General features: G+C 44.5%; 1 protein-coding gene across 10 annotated transcripts in view; it reads left to right on the forward strand.

Moving 5' to 3' along the window:
* SLC8A1 (solute carrier family 8 member A1) overlaps positions 1 to 21,830 on the forward strand; it is a 324,392-nt gene that overhangs the window by 268,587 nt on the left and 33,975 nt on the right. For all 10 annotated transcript variants that reach the window (XM_044429652.1, XM_044429651.1, XM_044429649.1 and 7 more), the window contains 5 exons: positions 1,499 to 1,516; positions 2,936 to 2,950; positions 5,238 to 5,306; positions 9,230 to 9,360; positions 14,299 to 14,398. In XM_044429652.1, coding sequence (XP_044285587.1) covers positions 1,499 to 1,516; positions 2,936 to 2,950; positions 5,238 to 5,306; positions 9,230 to 9,360; positions 14,299 to 14,398 — 333 coding nt within the window. The remainder of the gene's footprint in view (positions 1 to 1,498; positions 1,517 to 2,935; positions 2,951 to 5,237; positions 5,307 to 9,229; positions 9,361 to 14,298; positions 14,399 to 21,830) is intronic.

Raw genomic sequence — 21,830 nt, forward strand, 5'->3', positions numbered from 1 at the left:
GCCTGTTCAGTGTTAGAGGGAGCTGTCTTAAAAATTAATATAGGAAGCTGTCCTATACTGGATCAGATCACTGGGTAGTCCCATCTAGAAAAGGACTGCAGCTGGAGGAACAGCGGCTTGGTGGTAAAGCTCATTCTTCACATGCAGAAACACCCAAGCTCAATCCAGCCCAAGGCTAGGAAGGAATGCTGATGACAGATGGAGAGCTGCTGCCAGTCAGTGTTGACAGTACTGGGGTTAGATGGGCCAAAAATATGTCTCAGCAGAAGGCATCTTCCTACGTCCATCTCTAAGGTCCTTTCCAGCTGTTACTTGAAATAAATGAGGGCTGCATGTGAAGTTTGTGCTCCATGGAATAGCTTCTCCACAAGCTTTCAAAATGACCAAGATCTAAAAAGAAAGTAAATACATTTGAAATATGATACACTGTTGCCCTTTCTTAGGCTAGTGCTAGAATTACGCTAAGGTATGGCAGCCACCAGAATAGCAGCCCTCACTCTCCTCATTTGTTCTCCTCCAGAACCATCTGGGAATCATCGTGAGTGAAGTGGAAGCACTGGCTTGTGACGATCCCTGCCTGCCCCCTGCTAGTAATGGTGGGTCGGGTGGCATGGAGGCAGGGAACGCTGCCCCACAGCGATGTCACCTTGCCCCTCTTGAAATTCTATTTTTTATTTATTTATTTATTTAAAATATTTGTATGCCATCCTAATGCGCAAAAAGCCTCAGGACGGCTTACAACATAAAATAAGATGTACATAAATAAAATCCCCGGCCCACAGTGGCTACAATTAAAAACATAGAAAAAAACAATATTAAAACTTATTAAAATATCGCTGGAATAAAAAGGTCTTCACCTGGCGCCAAAAAACAAATAACGACAGCGCCAGGCGGACCTCTCTGGGGAGCGCATTCCATAGATGGGGTGCCAACGCAGAGAAGGCCCTCCTCCGGGTACTCACCCTCCTAATATCATTCACGGAGGGTTCCCAGAGAAGGGCCTCTGCTGCCAATTCTAGAACTTGCCAAAGGAGGCAGGAGCCAGGGCTGCATTCTCTGTTCCATCTTACCTTGGCCTTGAATGAACAGGGAACTCACAGTGCGGCCCCGTGCATGCCCATTCAAACGTGCCCAGTTGAGTTCATGCCCCGTTGAGTGATTCTTCCCAGGTAAGTGAATAAAGGATTGCAACCAAAATGTTTCAAGGAAGTCTGCAAGAGACTTGAAAATTTTCTAATTTTAATTAGATTTTCATACATAAAATGTAGATAATGCTTAGTTAATTTAGATAATTAGATAATATTTATTTGTGAGAAGAAATACTTCTTTCACATCCCACACACAAAACATTCAGCATTCTTACCCATTCCACTTGCGACTGTGTTCCTGTTAAGAAGTATCCTTATCAATTTTAGAGTAGAGGCTTGAATTAGTGCCACATGACAAAACAGATGCTTATTTGCTTTCTTTCTCTCTCTCTTTTTTGCAATCCCTCTAGGTGGCTTCACAATTACAGGTATGAATTTATAATTATCTTTTTGTTCCAAAGTATGTTTGCAGTGTAAAAGACGAAGCACTTTCTCTGCTGCTTCTTTGCTCTCCTTTTTAAGCTCCTTAAGGAAGGCCTGCAGCAAAGTGTTAGCCTTTTCATACATCATTCTGTACCTATTTCAGATAAGAAGGCCATCAATTGCTCCCGTTTGCTACCTCCAGGATCAATACCCTCTGCTAGGTGATAAGTCTTTTGTCTTCATGTCTCTTCTTGTGTTCCTCTTGAATTCTTCTGTTAAAAACCCGTAAAGTTTTCAAAGAGGAATTCAGAGAGGCATGAACTTAGAGAGCTGTCCAACATCATTGCAAAAGTAGATCCTCTTACTGAGGTGGGAAGACCTCTGTTCCAGCCAGCCAAAACCTGTGCCTACCCTCTCTACCCTAAAAGGCTTCAAGATGAATTACTGCAATGGAGATATGAAATTGCTTTCTGTGTTCTTTGACATAAGGCCGACAAACCCATCACACTAGGAAGAATCTGGGTACAATGCACCAGTAACAGCTGCCACCTTTAAATGCATGTCCTTCTCATGCTCTTCTTGCAGTCCCCTCCCAGTCACTGAATTAAGGCTTTTGTGAAAGAATTGCCCACTGAATTGCACCCTTTTGCACTCTGAATGTGCTTGCAGGTTTCCTCTCTGTTGATACAGGTGCCCCATAGTTTTTAAAATTTATTGAGCTTAAAACAACTTTGGTGCCAGAGGGAAGGATCTGTGAATGGTTGCACAGAAGGGATTAGAATGGACCTGGGGGAGCAGAAGAGGTGTGGCTAAGTTCAGGAAATCTCTGAATTCAGGAAAAAGCAAAAACAGCACAAATCACCAGTCATTGCATGGGGAGGCAATATTTTGAGGAACATCACTGAAACAGAACTAAAGCCAAGGCTCCTATCTTTGTGAGCTTCTTTTTCTCCATTCTAGAAGGATGAAATGCCTCTCCTGAGCCAGTAAGAGCTTTAAACTAAAAGTTGCTAGATTTTTTTCCAGTCTAGCTGCACCCCTCCTTTGCCTTTATTCCCCACCCGCTTTGCCTTCAGCCCCACCTACTACTGGAATGTTACACCCAAGAGCTTCTCTGAAATTTAGTTTAGCCCTCACACTAAACAAGGTTCCCCATCTGCTGTAACACTGGAAAGGAATCTGAGGTCATGCCTTGCCAATTGCACAGAAGGGGTTGCCTTGCTTGAGCCAGAAAAGATGGAGAAGAGACAGAGTTAACAGGCTTAAAAAGCAACTTTTGCAGATCAGATGTGCAGAGCTCTTGTATAAAATATTCACCAACACGGAACCCAGATTAGACCAAAGGAGATATCTAAAGAAGATGGCACCATATGCTCTGTTAGCTAACCTCTTGGCTTCTTCTTGTTTTTTCTTCTGTAATCAAGGGAAATGTTTGAATGGTAAGACATAGTGATCTCTTTGATGCACACTAGGATTAACATTAAACTCACATACTAAGACTCTAGTTTGTACACAGTTTGATGACTGGCTGTGATGTTTCCTTCTCACAAACTTAGCATCACATGTTTCAGGATAACAAGCTAACAGGCTGCAACGATTCACTGAGAATGATTTGAACGCATAATGCAGAGCTTGAGAAATCTCATGATACTATGGACCTAAGCATCTTTTGCCCTCTCAAACCATTCTTCTGGCAACACGGCCACTGCATAAAATCCAGGGAGCTGCTAGATCAAAATCATGCCTACAGCTGAATTTCTGGACCTGTGTACCACGTTACCTATAGCTCTCTTTGATTTGCAGGTTGTCACTTTAATAAAAGTCAGGGGAGTTTTAAGCACTGCATCACTCAGCCCTAATCATAATGGCTGCAAGATCCACTACCCGGACCTTCTACCCATCATAGTAGCCAGCAGATTTAGTTGTAAGAAATCATCAAGACCCTGTGGGAATTAAACTAAACCTGCAGCTTAGCCACTCAGCCTGCCGAGGGACCTTAGGCCAGCCACCATCTCTCATCCAAACCTCCCTCATAGGGTTGTTGTAAGAATTACAGGAAGAGAGAAGTTATGGTCACCTTTTTGAGCTTCTTGATGGAGCAGTAGGCTTAACAAGTGATCAGTAAACTTAGCCAGTGATGCAGAGTGCTAAGGCTTGGATCAGCATCTCACCCACCTTATGAGTGGGAAGTCCTTGACAAAGCATTTGTTAATAATTATTATGATTGGGGAAAAGGGAGCTCTGTTGAAACCTCTGAGCAGACAGTTACTCGCAGGCCAAGCTCTGTGTTAATGACAAGTTTTACACAAAATATTGCTAATGTTTGTAAATAAATGGTTTTGCAAGGCAAATATCCATGTGCCAATTGGAGCACATGCCCTTGCCTCTTTGTATTTGGAAATCCTGCCTTTTGGACTGGGGAGAGGGAAAAGCTATTTGCAGTGTCCAGAGTCAATTGTTTAGAAGTCATAAAATTTCCATTCTTATTTAATAGGAAACATTTATATGTTTAATTCTGTCAAACAACAGCCAGCGACCAGTACCTCTATCAGTAATGAAGAAGAATTTGGGGAATATAGAAACAGAGCGAGTCAGAAGGGGACTCCCAGGCCATCTAGTCTGACCCCCAGCTCCAGCCAACTCCACTTATGACATGCCTACCATATGAAGGGCACTGCTTGGAAACACACACATATCCTGGTTAGGAAATGCAAACTTGGTGTGAGTTGAGCCAAAAGCACTGCAGATGTTGGTACTGCTCTTCAGTAAGTCCCTTTCCATTCTTGTCCAACCCCTTACCCCAAAATGTACTTTCCAGTGGCAGAGACCATGCAAAGTAGAGGGCTGTGCCTAAGACCTCTGACCCTAATGGTGTTTTACACTTATGTACTGGTATCTTTGACAATGAATAGGAATGGCTTCTATCAAGCAGGCCCAACAAAGAAGTATGTTTCTCTCTCTCTCTCTCTCTCTCTCTCTCTCTCTCTCTCTCTCTCTCTCTCTCTCTCTCTCTCACACACACACACACACACACACACACACACACACACAGTTTCTTTGTCCTGTATTTATTCCATCATTCCCCCACCACTGGTAGCCAGGTTGTTGGAGGCGGCCCTTTCCTATGGAGCCACTCTGGTTAATTTCTCTATGGAATAAATATAGCATAGCCATGGCTCTGAGGAACCCAAGAGAAGATTAGAAGTACACAGCAATGACAGAGAAAAGGTCATGGCTGCACTAAAATGTACAGTTTTCTATTAGTTGCAATTGCTTTTCCCCTTAAAATCTAACCCAGACAGAAGCTGCAAAAGTGCAGTTGGAAATAAATTCTCATTAGATCACTGCTCAAAAGGTGATGGGTGTCAGTCTAATCTTCTGATGAACTTGAACAAGAGCAAGTTCATTCATGGCTCAGTGTATTCCTGGGAGGCTCCGAAAGTAGACAGGGCTTAGGGCTGGGCAACTTCAGCTGTTGCTGGGCTTCAGCTACTGCTATCCTTGACCACTGACCTTGCTGGCTGGGGCCAAGGGGCTTGGAGTCCATAGGAGTGTGTGCTGTGAGAATTTATAACAGCAATAACCTTGTGTGGAGTAGAAATTGCAATTCACTGGCTATGTCAATTCCTCACCTCTAACAGAACCTAACTCCCTGAAGCATTAAAGCCTCCATTAAAACCCAACCCAACCCACTGATCTTTACTTCTTTGCCCATCATTTCATTAGGCCAGCGTGTCTTCAGGAAGGTACATGCTAGAGACCATCCTCTCCCTTCTACTGTAATCAACATTCAAGGTATTCCAGTTTGCTAGGACGCTGCTTCAGCCAGTGCATGCCTTTATATGGTGATGAAGAGATGAAAAGGGTTTCCACTGAAAAATGAGATCACAGATTAAATAACCAACAAGTTGCTGTCTGTCACTGGGGCCCAAACAGCCCCTGTTTCAGGAAGCTACCTCTTAATGTCTCATGGAAGGGCTTGTCTAATCTACTTCACCTAAGTCTGTCAGGCTGTCAGTTCTGTGAAGTCTTTGCTTAAAGGAAATCATTATGGATTTGAACCCAAGAGAGACAGTGGACCAATAAAAGTTAACAAACAGCTTGACTCAATATTCTCACTCCCATCAACTTGGTTTTGATTATAATGTCCAGCATCCCCAGGCAGCATGGAGTAAAAAGCTGGTTAGGGGGTGGTGAAAACTGTAGTCCTACCCATTTGGAGGGCACTGGGTTAGAGAAGGCTGAGCAACAGGATAATGAAAACAAAACAAGGTTAATTATTTTTGTCCTTTTCCTACTCAGATCCGCCCATGTTTAGCCCGCCAGACTTTATGGCCCAGCAAGGGCTCATTAAACCCTTTTTGCTTCCTATTTTGTAGTGCAGTGCCAGGCAAACTCTGCTCAGCTGGGTAGGTTACAAATTCTACAGGCCGTTCTAAATCCTGGTGGCTGTATCTATCCCTCCATTCCACTACCCATTATGGGACCCTATAACTACTTGGCCAGGGGGCCTAACCTCAGTCATCCCTAAGCCTTTTTCTTAAGACTGCTCTCTACAAGGTCCATGTCCAGACACAGCATCTCATGAGGGCCACCATTCCCATAATGCATCTGTGAGACTTACTCCTGTAACTCCAAATGCCACCCACCTAGGCCTACCCACTGCTACCAGGCAAGGCCAGATAAGTCCATAAGGACTGCTGACAGAGAACAAGAAGGCAACCAGATAGCACAGTTCCCAGGGTCCACACAATGCTAAACATCCTGCCTTCCACATTTATATCCACCTTGTACTGCATTCTCTGGGTCAGCCATGACCTACTGCACCCCTTAGGGGGTGCCTTCTAGAAGTGTTAGAGTGCAAGTCCTATCATTCCCTGAGTGGGATTTTTGGTCCCACACATCTGGAGGATAACAAACTGAAAAAGAATGATCTGTTCTGCATTTACTACATTTCTAATCCTCCCAAAGAGAAATGTTCACTGGAAAGATTGAAAATAGTTAACAAGCTAAAAAAAGTTATAGAGGAATTAAACATATAAAATACAATACAAAGCTTTAAAATAATAAAATACAATAATAATCAACACCACAGAACCACAGTAACCTTGACTTGTTGTTATACACCATCAAGTCACCTCCAGTTTAGGATAGCCCTGTGCATGGCATCCCTGCTCAGCTCTTGTAAATTCATGGCTGGGGCTTCCTTCAGGGAATCAATCCATCTCATAGTTGCTCTTCCTTTTCTTCCTCTGCCTTCGACTTTCCCTAGCATGATTGTCTTCTCCAGGGAGGTTTGCCTTCTCATGCTCTGCCTGAAGTACGGCAGACCAGTTTTGTCATTTTTGTTTCCAGGGAAAGTTCTGGCTTCATTTGATTCAGGACATATTTGTTCATCCTTCTGTCAGTCCAGCAAAGCTCTCCTCTCACAGCATGTTTCAAAAGCATCAGTTTTCTTCCTGTCAGCAACCTAGATAACAGGTTCCTTAAAATGCCTTGGAGAAAAGAAAGGTCTTTTTGGCACCGGTGGAACAACAATGCAGATGCCAGGCAAATCTCTTTGGGAAATACTCCACAAGTGGAGTGTCACCACCGTTTAGGCCTTTCTATTGTAGCCACCCACCTACTTTCCTTTGGCAGGGGCACCTCTGAAAGTAACCCTAAGGATCCAAGCAAATGAAGTAGACTCGACTATCCGGCTCGTGACTGTCCGCCCTCCATACTATCTGGCCTAGTTAAAAAATAACTATCAATGAACCGTAAAATAAGTTTCAATAATTTTTGTAGGAATTAAGCCTACATTTTACATTAATGCTTTGTTTATTTTAAAAGTGCATGTATTCATACTGTACAGTGTACATGATTTTATGTTTCCTGCAATTAAGTTAGACATAAAATTTATCTTAAAATGTGTACAATATTTTTATTCTTGGACTTCCTTTTTCTGTAATAAATTTTTAAAACATACAGTACAGTGCATAACAAACATTGATAAAGTACTGGCCTGTACTAAGAGGTCAGAAAATATGAATAAGAGCGGGTTTTGGTTTAAAAAGGGTGTTTTTAATGGGATGGGTGGGGTAGGAAGTGAGCATTTATAGAACTCCGGCCTATCCAGCATTTTTGGTATCCGGCCTGCCCTTCTGCCATATTAGGCTGGATAGTTGGGAGTCTACTGTACATATGGAAAGAGAAGTGACTTTATATACTCTGGTCCCAAGCCTTTTAGAACTTTAGGTGATATGAACTCTTTCAGTTGGACTTGGGAATGAACTGGGAGACACAACAGCTGAAAAAGCATAACTCCTGCGATCAAATCAGCCAGTCCCAGGCAGTCGTCTAGGCCTTCTGTAGCAACATTGCGGCTCTTTGAAGCACTATCCCATGCAGCAATCTTCAGCAACCCCAGCTGCACTGCATCTCCCTGTCATTTTTTGGTAACAAAACTGGCTTCATGCCCCTCCAGAGAAATAAAAATCTGATTGTGTGCGTCCTACCTCCCCTCTGTTGCCATTGTCTCAGGTAGTTAACAAATTCCTTCCCTTTTTTTAAATCACCAACCAAGTGTTTAAAATCCTCCTAAATTCTCTTCTTCCAAAGAACAAAGGGGAGATGAGAGGGGAAAAGAAAAGAAAATTCAAGTGACTGGCACAGAGCTAAGGATTAATTTCTTCCTAACAAGAGGGACTTTGCATTGGCAGAATTGAATAGGGTTTCCAGGTGTCCCTTTGTTAAGGAGGGTCCACATTCCAGAACAGAACCACCACATCATTTAAAAGATGTTCTTTATATCTACAGCCAGACCTGTTTGTAGAACAAAACACTCTGCTCCAAATAATCATAATTCCTGTTTTTTAGAACATAGATGTGGCAGGCAAGAAGCCCCTTTAAAACCCAGGTACTTAGAACATTTCTTGCCAGAATATATTGTATGAAGTGAAACGTGCTCTATGTTGAGCACATCCTTTACCAATGGCTGGAAACAGTTTGCTGCTTGAAAATGACCTGTGTGGTAGCAACTCTAATCCTGCATTGTGGGAGAGCAGCACCTGCCACTTACCAAGGGCCTGGGTCAACGTGTCCCATCAGCTCACAAGGTTAGAGCTTCTACAAAGGGCATTTCTGAGCAGCCATGCACTTTGTGGGGATCTTGCCCTTCCAAGAGTTTGGACTCATATACATCACCCAAAACTGGCTCAGAATGGGTGGCAAATGTGATTGTATTACTCTCGGGAGTATCCCGCCTAAAAAGTGCCTGCGTGAAGAGACCCCAGGTGATGTAGTGATGAACTGTGATGTGCAGAATGGAACCAAGTGTCTCAGTATCCGTGCCTCTCACAATCACTCAGTTGGTGCAAGTCACAAAGCTCGGCTCGCATGGCCATTTGTCAAGGTGTGGCTTAGGTCCGTGAAGGCAAGTGAGTAGAGGGAGCCACCATTTGAAATTTGGAGAAATTACGATCCTGTGACCTCATTGCTCGTGCTTCTAGGCAGACCATCTGCGGCAGCAAGAGCTGGCCCCGAGCACACAGGTGCATGCCCCTTGGTTAATGGCCTTTCCCAAATCTACAGCAGATGTCCGTGTGCTCTTGCTGTTGCGGTGGAGAGCAGGAACCCATAAACAGTAGGTTGCAACTCGGTTTGACGGAAGCTGGGTGCAGAACAGAGACAGCCTTGGCTCAAACTCTACAGAGCTCTTTTATTGCTTTTTTTTGCAGAGGAGAATGAAGAGAAGCAGCCACTGACAAGCAAAGAGGAGGAAGAGCGCCGCATTGCAGAAATGGGGCGCCCCATCCTGGGAGAGCATACAAAGCTCGAAGTGATTATTGAAGAGTCCTATGAGTTCAAGGTGCAGGCATCATGCTTGTTTATTACTATGATGCTATTACAACCCAGTTTTCCAAGCAGAAGCAATCCTAAAAATTAATTTTGCATAAAGTTTCTTTTTTGAATGCTCAGGTTTCAAAATGCTGTGCCATGAAAGGGGAGATTGTGTAAATTATTAAGATTAAACAAATCTTTTCCACTTCTTCTCATTGTAAAGAGGGATAATTACAGCATGGGAAGCTTTATTGTGCAATTCTCTGGACTTCTGAGATTTTACCAGCAGTGCCTGCTGACTTTCAAGCAATCATGATTGTGTGTGTGTGTGTGTGTGTGTGCGCGCGCTGCTGCTGCTGCTGCTGCTGCTGCTGCTGCTGCTGCTGCTGCTGCTGCTGCTTAAGAAAAAGCAGAAAGGCTTGGAAATAGGAATTGGGCACTGAACATCAGAGCCCCTTTCGCCTATGCTTGTGGGAATTCAAGGAATGCAGACATACCTGCTGAAGAGACATCAGGGGTGCTTATTAGGAACTTCTGGCATCTCATGCCAGCCTCAGACTTTGAAATCTAAAAGTTACAACCAGGAGCTAAGAAACTTTAACTCATCTGAAGCCAAGGGCTTTAAGAGTTATTAGCATAGAATAATAGAGGAAACTCAGGTGACGGCCTTGATGAGAGAATTGCTGGAGGAGGAAAACATGGCAGTGCAGCCTGCTCAGCTTTGGTCTTCTCTATACAAGGCATTTATTGTGCCCTTGTGAGTAGTTTGTGGGTGTTTTACACAATATCCTCCTCCCCCAGCACTTCTCCCATGTTTTCCAAGCATTCCCCTTCCCCATTTTAGCAGAATCAGAAAACTCACTTTACTCTAGGAGTTCAGGGCTGTATATATGCTCCTTCCCCCTTCCTTTTATACACATGATGACCTTATAAGGTTGGCTAGGTTGTGAGATAGTGACTGACCCATAGGCCAAGTCTAATTCAATATCTACTACACCATACTGGTTATTTTAGCATTGCACTGACTATTGTATCATATTATATTTGCATTCTAACTGGAAACTTTTTCAGTTATATTTTCTGAAGATACCTTAAGGAAATCAACTATTAAAGGCTTGCAGTATGTGTGGGCCTCCATCAGGAGGAATTTCCTATCCACAAATGAATAAGAACCATTATAATTGGAAAAAACAATCTATTGATTCACAGAATCATAGAATAGTAGGGTTGGAAGGGGCCAGAGGACCATCAGGTAACCTCCTGCTCAGTGCAGGACACTAAATGGTTATCCACTTGCATCTTGAATGCCTCTAGTGTGGGAGAGCCCAAACCTCCCTATGTATTTGGTTCCATTGTCATACTGCTCTAACAGTCAGGCATTTATTCCTGATATATAGCCAGAATCTGGTTTCCTGTAACCTGAGCCCTTTATTCCATGTCCGGCACTCTGGGATGATCAAGTCCTTCCTCTTTGTTACAGACTTTCAGGTACTCGTAGAATGCTATCATATCTCCCCTCAGTCTTCTCGAGTCAAGGCTGAACAGATCCAGTCCTCTCCTCACAGGGCTTTGTTTCCAGTCCCTGGATCACCCTTGTTGCCCTCCTCTGAACCCTTTCTAGCTTGTCTGCATCTTTCAAACTGTGGTGCCCAGAACTGGACAGTGTACTTGGGGCCTCACCAGTGCTGAGTACTGAGTACAGGGGAACTGGTACTTCATGGGATTTGGAAGTGATACTTCTATTAGTGCAACCTAAAATAGCATCTGCCCTTTTGGCAGCCACATCACATTGTTGATTCATATTCTGCTTGTGATCTACAACAATTCCAAAATCCTCCTCGCTTGCAGAACCCTTTTCCTAGGTGCAGAACTTGGAATTTGTCCTGATTGAATTTCATTCTGTTGTTTTCAGCCCACCACTCCAACCTATCAAGATCACCTTGAATCTTCTTTCGGTCTTCCATGGTATTAACTATTCCACCCAGTTTCGTGTCCTCTGCAACGCTGATATTCATTCCCTCCACTTCCTCATCCAAATCAATAAAAATGTTGAGGAGCACTGAACCCTGCTGCCATACCCCACTTGTTACCTCTCCCCATTGACAAGCACTCTTTGAGTCTGATTCTGTAGCCCCCTGGGGATCCATCTGATAGTTGTTCCATCTAGCCCACTTTCCCAGGGTCACCTTTTTTTACCTTTCTGGAACTTTCTCTGTCCTCCATGATTTCTCAAAGATAATAGACTGTGGTTCTGAGAGTTCTTCTCCCAGCTCCTTTATGAATCTGGGATGAAGTTCATCATTCAGCCTAATTAGATGGTTCTTGACCATTTGCCTATCGATCTTGAGCTGCCAGCCTGCTCCTTTAGCTTGTACTTCCCCTTCATCTGGAAGGTCATAGATCTTCTTTCAGGAGAAGGCTGAGCTAAAGTAGGAATTGAGCACTTAATGCCTTTTCTCTGTCATCTGTTATCATTTTGCCACCCACATTGAGCAGCTTCACCCCCATTTCTTTCTTCTTTTACTTCAGTCTTATCTGAAGAAGTTTCTGTGTTGTTTTTGCATCCCCCACTAGCCTCAATTCATTCCTAGCTTTAACCTTAGAATCATAGAATTATAGAGTTGGAAGGAGCTATGAAGGCCATCCAGTCCAACCCCTGCTGTTGCAGGACACCATGTTACACCATCCCACTCAGAAGGCTGTCCAGTTTCTTTCTGAATATCTCTAGTGTGGGAGAGCAGTAGTGCCTCCCCTGCAATTCCATGCTGCCTGCCTGTATTCTTCCTTTATAGCCTGGCCTTCCTTCCACTTCCTATGCATGCCCTTTTTGTTTTCAGATCATCTCTAAGTTTTTTGTGAAGTCACATGGGCATCTTCTGTTGTCTTCCACCCTTTTTCCTTGTTGGAATTGTTTGCATTTGTGCCTTTTGAATTTCCTTTAAAAAAAAATCCCCACCCATCTTGGACTCCCATCCTTTTCTCATTAGAGTCACTTGCCATGGGACATTGTTCTGAGTTTATTAAAATTGGCTTTCTTGAAATTCAAGGTACATGTTTGGCTACATTTGGCTTTTGCTTCCTCTAGAATCACGTATTCAGGTATGGTATGGTCACGTCCCTCCAGTGTTCCCATAGCTGCCACTTTGTCCATTAGGTCTTCCCTGTTGGTTAGTATCAAGTCAAGGATAGCTGTTCCTCTTGTTCCTTCCTCCACTTTCTGTTGGAGGAGGTTTCCAACAACACATGTTAGGAATTTCTTGAAGGCACCATGTTTGGCAGAATTTGTCTCCCAACGGATATGGGGGAAATTGAAGTCCCCCATAATGGCGACATCATGCCTCCTTGAAACACTGGGAGTTTGCTTTCAAAAGTTTCAACCTCATCTTCACCTTGACTAGGGGGTCAGTAAAAGACCCCAACCACTCTGCTCCTTTTATTCCTTGCTCCACTTACATTAACCCAGATGCTCTTGATGGGGCAACTCAGCTCATCTTTTATTGTGATCCACTTAGAGGGCCCTCAGGCCAATTAGCAGAAAAGACATCTGAAAAGACAGACAGACAATCCTCTTGTATTTCTGTGCAGAGATAGATTACCTTTAACATATAGTGTGACTCCCCCTCCCTTTCTGTTCCTTCTGTTCTTCTTGAACAGGTTATATCCTTCAATTGTTGAATTCCAGTCATGGGAGTCATCCCAAGTTTCAGTTATACCTCTCAGGTCGTATTCCCCCTCCTGTATTAAGAATTCAAGTTCATGCTGTTTGCTTCCTGTATCCAGGCATTAGTATATAGACATCAAGGAACACATGCTTACACTCAACCTTATTTTGTTCTGCTCACCCCAAATATTGTGCAAATCTCTTAAATCAGGGATGGCAAACTTGCTTCCAGGGCAATTTCATATGGCCCCAGACAGGCCGACTGAATCATGCTGTTGCTTTAAAAAAAAAACTCAGCTCTAAGTTGCATTTGTAAGGAAAAGAAGCTATGAATCTCCAATAAGTATTAACATTGATTCCCAAAACAAGATGCCACTAATGCTCAGCTTCCTGTTGGGCTCCTAGGTTTAACATAACTAAAGAAGATCGATAGAAGATACAGACAAGTATCAAATTAGGCTTCCAATAAGGCAGTGCTGACTGGAGCATGCTGGAACTGCAGGCCTTTTTTCTGCCTAAATTCTCACAGTATCGCACCCTTAGTCAGCAGAAAGAAGTATTCTGAAGTAGCAACGTATTTGCCGTGCAGGAGAGGGGACACATCCATTCTTCAATCATATGGAGAAACATCTAGTGTGCATCTGCCTTCATTGCTGATCCAGTGTCTGGTCTTTTTCAATGAAAGTGGTTTCAGTAACTAATGATTTTAAAAACTTCAGCCTGGGAAGCACTGCAGGTCAAGTTGGAGACACCACTGGACTGGGAGAACGAGTAGCTGGGCCTGGTCAGCTCAGCTTGGCCTGCTCCCATCAGTAGGATCGGGCTGTGAAATGTTTCTAGAAATTATTTGTCAGGATGTTCTTGCACATAATGGAGACTGAAATACAGACCTGACAGCTTCACATTTAGCAGCTTTCCTTGTTGCCTGGAATTCCTTGCAGGTGTGTGAGCAGGTGGCATTTCCTGTAGATCTGTTGGGGGGTGAGGTACGGCTTCCACTTCTCTGCAACCAGCATGGAAATGCTGAGTTGCAGGCTGGGGGGGGGGGAATGTGCACGGTAGTTTCTTTAGAAGGTGGTGGCAACAAATATCTGGCACATACATTTCAACCCTTTAAAAAGCAAACTTGGAACTTTTGCATGCATGTACATTTTTAGCTGCTGCTTTTGCATCGGTGTTAATGCGGGAAGCCAGACGACGTCTCTCAGAAGGCTCTCACAAGGGCTTCTACCTTTCCATGCACGAGTCCAAGCCTCTGAACAGATTGAGTGCTCTGCTTTCTAACGCTTGTCTATCCATCTGCAGAACACAGTGGACAAACTCATCAAGAAAACAAACCTCGCTCTTGTAGTTGGAACTAACAGCTGGAGAGAACAGTTCATTGAAGCGATCACAGTCAGCGCCGGTAAGTCTCTGCTTCTGCACATGCCGTGCATTCTGGGAAGCATCGGGGAGCCCGCAGCACAATACAGCCAGCCCGCTCGAGCTTTGGGAGCAGGGGTAGCAAGGAAATGTGCACACCCCCTTCCTTGCAAGGTCGGGCATGCTGCGTTCTTCAGCAAGTAAGAGTTGCCACCGCCCATGTCGGTCTAGCTGTGTGGGAACCCCAGCCATCTCACTGACTTAGGAGAAGGGAGTGGACTTTGTCAGCTCCATGAAAATAACCAGGTACCTTTAGACACAAGCAGCCGAGCACCTTGGTGAGTCCATTCTTTGAGTTATTCCGTGAGCTCCAGGCTTTTAATTCCATTGTTTAAATGATTCAAGGGCTGTGATCGCATGTCAGAGCAACCTGGGAGCAAGCAGCAGGCTGTGTTGCAGCAGTTTGATTGCTCCACTACAAGAGGAGCTAAGTCACCCAGACCTGGAATGTTTATCATGACATCTGAACCCAGATCCCTGGGCTGTTGGGAGAGAGGCAGGCTGGAGTTGGAACCCATGATGAAACCCTAGAAGGATGACACCTGGACCCCATGTATCCGAGCTTGAGTTCAATCATGGGAGAAGGGCAAGGAGATACAGCTGAAAATATATAGTTTCCATAATCACAAAGTAGTAAAAATATGCAGTTCAGTCCTGTTTTTCTATATGAAACAAATAGGCCTGTAGCCCAATTTGTAAACTTCCCAATCTTGTTTTGATGCATTAACCTTCTTAGAAGCTTTGAAGACAGACATTTAGGATGCCGTCCTATGCAACTTTGTTAGGAAAAAGTCCAACTCCTAGCATCCCACAGGCAGCCATGCTGGAAATTATAAGGTATATTTTCTGCCTAAACATACATAGGATTGCACCCATACTCCATGTGGCCATGACAGTATGCCCCATTACATTTGTTTAGAAATTCTCAGTTTCCACTACATTGACTGTGCTTATATACTTCCTGCTCTTGATCAGCTCAATGCATTTCCTTTTTCTACTATCTGGTTTTGCCAGGATCATTGTACTGCTCCTATGGAGGAAACTTACTCTATCAACCTTTTAAAGGGAAAAAAATCCTATGGAAATTGTAGGCAGAGATGTACAGCTGAACTACAAACTGGTATAAGAGAACAACTGGAGGAAGCGACATAGAACTGTATAACAATGAAAGAATTGCCTTTCTTAATCATACCAACATTTGCATCAGTCCAACATCATCTTTCTAATAGAAGTGCTAGTGGGGCAAAAATGAGAACAAATGCATGCCATGAGCATGTACAGAATGCGTTTCCTTTACCCCCTGTCAATACGAAGAGCCCCACTCATCGGGAAGCATGCCTTCAGATGGGCTAGACTACCCCGGAACGGGGTGGCTGGGGTGGCAGGTTGTGTAGGTGAACGCATCTGGAGGGCGCCAAGTGCAGGGGTGTTGCTGGAGAACAGGAATATCGTTGGGGCAGAGCTGGCAGGCCACATTCGATTCAGGCAAGTGAATTGCTGCTTCCGAGGTTTCCCAAAGCCTGGCTGCTGCTGCAGAAGGTAAAACTGGAGGCGCGCTGCACGGATACCACATCCCACAGGGCCCCATGCTCATGCCTGCAGCCCTGCTCCGAGCGTGTGTCCCCTGCCCTGAGGGCAAGGGCACCTGTGGCCCCTTCTCTGCCTGGGAAGCCGCTGGATGATCCAGTCGCGCCCTCTCTGTCCCGCCGACCGAAGGGCTGCTGGGAAGGAGGCAGAGCCGGAGCCGTGGATCATGCAGTTACACCGCCGGTTGCTTCCTGCATGGGCAGTGACTTGAGGCTCAGTGGGACAACCAGTTTTATTTTAAAAACATTCCTCATGATACATTTGCCACTTTCCCACAGCACAGTTGGCAGGAGGATTTGATCCCAGCAGGGGGTTGGACTACTGCTCCCATCACCCACAGACAACATGGCCAGCCACTGGGGATGGTAGGCATTCATTATAGGCCAGCTTGGGAACCACCGTGCCAAGCAGGTGTGTAGCCTCAGAGTCACCACTGCAATTGTCTGTCTGCCCACATCAAGCCCGGCTGTGGGCAAAGGCAGAAGCTCACTCTTGCTGTAGATCCCATGTGCCCCATCCAGGAGCCCAGGGGACAGTGTGCCCATGCGCCTAGAGGCCACATTCCTGCCATTCCAGAAGTAGTAAGAACAGTTCAGCAATCACTTGACCGTGGAGATAAGAGGGTGATAAATCATAAGACAGCATTTTTATCTTCTGTCACTTTTCCAATGTTCATGCCAAAACCAGCCAAGTGCAAAGACAAAGTGAGTGTCAGAAGCTTTCCCAGGCAAGTACTGGGAGTGCATAACAACCTCCTTCCTCGTTAGCCGCATCTACCTTCTGCGTTTGAGGCTGTCGTGCATGGGGTGGGGGGTGGGCAGGATTGCACCTGGCGGAATGGAGTGGGTGGAAAATAACTTCATTTTATTTAACTAGGCTCCGTTGGGAGAATTTACTGCATGACCTGCATCATGTAAACAACAAAAAGGCTCACTCTTACCCCTAATCCTATAGTGCTGTCAATTTGCACCACCTTTCCATGCATCTGGACAGTATATTGGCTGTTCTGGGATATTTCTGTGGAGAATTCAGCAAGCCTGGCAGAAGCTTCCTTCCTGAAATGAGATCTGCCATCCTTGAGCCCATCCACTGGGCCTTCCACTGCAGGTGTCAGATTCGCCCTGTCCTCCCTTGCAGCTTCCCTCACTTCAAAGCTAGAGTCACACCCATGCAAAGCACGTGCTTTCAAAGATCCCGTGTGTCATGGCTTGGGAACACACCATTTAACAAATTGACAGCACAATGCTTTGGAGAACTGCTTCTCTTCCTCTCCAGCTTCTCGTCCTCTTTTTTGTGTCTCCACATTGAGAGTCTTGCTTCCTGTGAAGGCCAGATGACACTTTCCATGCAAACGCATGTCTTGGGAACCAGGGCCTTTTTTGCCTGGAAACCCCCCCCCCCCGAGAGCATAAAAGCTGCAGTTGAAAGAGTGGGCTTCAGCATTCCTCCATCACTTGCAGACCCCAAATATCTCCCTAAGCAGCTTCACCAGCACTAACAAGACCAGGCTGCAGGGAATGGGTTGAAAAACCTGCAATCTGGGGAGAGCCACCTGTGGGGCAGGGTGACTCCTCCTAATTTCTGTTCAGCTGTGAGAGAAACTCCTTGGCACCAGCCAGTCAAAGCTGCAGGCCGTGTGGGCTGTTTTAAAGGAAGGCTTTCTCTTGCTTATGTTTGATTAAGCTGTAAACAGAATCAATCAGACACTTCCTTTTGTGGAGACATAGAAACACAGAAACAGAGTGAGTCAGAAGGGGCCTCCTGGGCCATCTAGTCTGACCTGCAGCTCCAGCTGGCTCCACTCATGACATGCCTACCAGGTGCATGTCTAGACACCCTCACCGATGGGGCTTTAACCGCCTCCTGTGGCAACCCATTCATGGACTCGCCCAGTGAGGGCACAGGAGCAGCAAAAAGGAGTGTATAAAAGGTCGGGAGAACGAATCAGGTTCAGTCCATCCCATCTGCTTTTTTTAAAACATACCCACACAAGCTCACACTTTTTGTGCAGCTTTCCTTAACTTACCCATTTTGTGTGGATCTCGTATCCTTTGTTACATGCAATTTCATCATAGCTTCAGAGAACTTCAGAATCCAAAAGATATTGCCCTGCATAAAGCTGAATAATAGCAGCTTGCAGCCTGCCCATTAGAGAACAGGAATGCTTTATTAGTCACTGTTTCCAGACTTTTCACAACCCAGAATATATGGGTGGTCCTGCAAAATTAGGCAGTATGTCACAGTTACAAAGAATTGGAAGAACCTTAAAAGAGCAAATGAGATTTTCTAATCTTGTAGAAGTTAGTTACTCAACCATTTTTCATCAGCTACCAGAAGCCCTGCAGGAATGACTCTGTCTTGCAGCTTTCTTTGTGTCAAAATGATAGCTGAGGATTCTGAGCTAATAGCTTTCCTGCCTTTCAAAGCTTTAAGTAAACCATTTTATTTGCCCTTTATCTGGCCTCTTGTTAAATATGATTTAAATAATCTTGATAAAAGTTGGCAATTTATTTCTTTTAAACAGAAAGCTGGTCTCTTTGTTTCAAAGTCTCACCTCTGAACAGTTTAGATGAAACCACTCAAGATGGCTTTAAGCAGAAAGGTGTATTTGCTGGATCAGCAATGCTCCAACCCCCGAAAAAGTTCTCCCTGCTTCAAAAAGAATTATCTCATGACTACAAGCCCTGCAAAGACCTGCTCTGGAGTAACCCTCTGGGTTGCTTGTACCCTTCTTCTGGTTTGCCAGCAGAGTACCTTCATGCATTTTGGTGGTGAAATAAAAGCTGTTCATCTGTGATTTCAGCCATTTTCAACTTGAAGCTTATGAAATATTTTGGACTTTAGCTTCCATCTTCCCCAGCCAGCATGTCAAGGGTTAGAAATGTTGGGAATTGTGGAGCTTATCTGCATAAAGCCGTTAATCTGCTCTAACTACTTTCAGTTTTATCACCAAATGGAGGTTCAAGCACTATGCAAAATGTTTCCTTTCCTGCTTTGTCACAATATAATCTCTAGGTGGCAGTGTGGCATAGCAGAATAGTACAATTACACAAGTAGAAAAAGCATTCTCTTTGCTTTCAGATATGATACTGCATTTTCCTTGCATGAAAAAAAATACTCAGCAAAGTGTTGTTTAAAAAAGAAAATAAAACAAGAAGGTCACATCGTTGTCTATAGAACACATAAACAACCATAAATTGACTAGTGCAGAATAAATTCCTTGTGTAGAAAAGCTCATAGGCTGGCACTTAGTGGAGAGACCAGGTTACTTCATCTTGTGATGTTTAACAGTCCAACCCCACAAGAGTATCCCCCCTCCCTGCCCCCGCACTGCTCTAACATACGGTTAGGTTCTCCATGCAACCCAATATCTATCCAAAGTAGGATCACACTGCATATCACCCAGCGCAATTCTGCTGCAATTTCAAGCTTGTTTGCAACAGTTGGTTTCATTTTCTGGCTGGTCTCTGGGCTCTCTTAATGGTGCATTTCATACTTCACACTTCCCTGAGTAGTAAGAAACTCCAGGGAAAGGGTTGGTCTCCTTGTAAGGGCAAATTACTTGGGTATTTTCACAGTTTTTGTCATATGTTCTATAAATAATCAGGTTGAGACTGGGAAGGCAGGCAAACACACAGACACCAAACTAGTCTTCCTATCAGATTCAATTTCCCCAAAAGCAAAACAGTGTTAAGCCCCCAAGGCCAGCTGCTGGTTTCAGTATTTCTCCGGTGCTGGCTGTCATCCAATTCCTTCTGCTTCTAGCCAGGTGAGGACCATCTGGCAGCTAATAGCCATTAGCCGTCAAACAAGCATCCTTAAATATCCTACTGAATTGACAAACCTAAAGAGAATGCCCTTCTAAATGCCCCTAAAAAGGATTTTTGGAAAAGTGGACCATTCTCTAGGGGCAGTGATTCATTTCTGTGACGTTCCAAATTTAGAACGAAATGCCAAAAGCTGTCTTAAGCTCTTTGGATGGATTGAGGAAGATGCCTGCTACATCAGAATAGCCAGTGCATTCTGTATAAATATGTGAGTAGCCATTCTCTGAAGAATTTCAGGTGATGTGCACCAATAAAAATCACAATAAAATAAATGAACTAAATAAAACCAACTGAACACCTAGAAATGCAGCAGCATTTTTAAAACAAAAGCATGGAAATCAGCTTTTTAAAAATTGAAAAGTTATCAGCTGGGTCATTGTTAGGAATTCGGAGCAGGGGATGTTGTGCAAGGGCCCTGCGGTAGCCTTCTGGAAGAGAGAGGTCTATATTTGTCCATGGAATAATGCCAAAAAGAGGCCAGACATCTTTGGGGAGAGCTTTGCACAATTTGGATGCCATCAGAAAACGCTCTGAACGGTGAGCAAACCTCAGCAGAGGGTGTGCTGCACGGCAAGGCTGTATCCATAGCCCCTCAGGCAAAGGAGGGAAGAGAAGAAGGGCTGTTGTCCTTGTTCTGTGTGCAGAAGGGAAAGACTCCCATCCAAAATTCTGAACAGCCCTTCCCCATCATGCTTTGCATGCAGAGGTTTCCTGGTTCTGCCTCTGACATCTCCAAGAGGACATGTGGCAGCCCCCAAAGTTTTGAGAGCATCTCAGAGCAAAGGATTTCTGCATCTACAAGGCCTGGGTCACAGAAGGTATGAAAGCTGTGCGGCTGACACAGAATAATCAACTCAAGTGGTGGCAACCCAGATTCAGACAAGATGTCAGGAAAAGTTTCCTAACTGTCGGAGCAATACGAGAGTGGACCCAGTCACTTAGAGAGGTCGTGAGGAACTGGACAGCCAAAAGGAACTGGGCAGCCTTCTGATTCGGGTGGTGTAAATTGGTATCCTGCAACGGCAAGGGGTTGGACCCGATGGCCTTCATGACCCCTTCAACTCTGCTGTTCAACAATTCTAGACACGTTCAGTCTTGAGTTGTGCTGCAGCTGTCGAGCAGCCTTCCCCAACCTGTTGCCCTCCAAAAGTGTCAAACTAAAACTTCCATTCTGGCTGGGGATGATGAGAATTGTCACCTGACACATCTGAGGGCTTCAGGTTGGGGAAGACCGTTGTAGACACCAGTTTTCATATCTGAAATTCTATTTCACAGATGCCCAGCAGTGGCTATTCTAAAACATGCCCACTTTAAGTATTTTTTCCAGTGGTGCTATTCACGTTCATTGTATGATGATTCATTTCTTCAGAAAACCCTATCAGACTTGTGCTGGGACAGTTGCCCAGGTCCCTCTCACCACTAAACCCTCCAGCTGGCAAAACTATGAGTCACCTCACCTTAAATGGGAGACATGGACTGTGCCTGTAGAGGAAGGGTTCTACTTACCTCACTTGTTGGGGGTGCTTATTCTGCTTGCCTTTGGTCCGGGCCCAGTGTTCTTCCACGGGTTCCTCCAAATTGTTTTTTCTTAGAAAAGCATAATTCCAAAGCACCAAGCTTAGAACAGGGTGCCTGGGTTTCCGGGTAGTTTCAGGGCCCAAGAGATGGTAACACTTAAGTGTGTCCCTTTGAACTGAAGCAAAGAATGAGCCGCGGCACATTCTCTCTCACCCACCATCTTCAGAGCACATAGTCCCTATCTTGGGAACAGATCTCTCCAAAACATGTGAGCATGAAAACTAGCAGCAAGATTTCGCAATATAAAACAACTGAGATATTAAAGGGTCTGCAAAGCTGCAATAATTGCAATCAGTGTTTGAATGAATTAGTTTATTTCTCTAGCTCATAGGTCATAACTGAATCAGTGATCCTGTTCCCAGAAACATGGCAAGAAGGGAGAAGAAGCACAAAGCAAAACCCGAAAAGCATTAACAAGCTATC

Source organism: Varanus komodoensis, unplaced genomic scaffold (genome assembly GCF_004798865.1).
Source record: "Varanus komodoensis strain SLA01 unplaced genomic scaffold, ASM479886v1 scaffold2, whole genome shotgun sequence".
In the NCBI taxonomy this organism is placed as follows: Eukaryota; Metazoa; Chordata; class Lepidosauria; order Squamata; family Varanidae; genus Varanus; species Varanus komodoensis.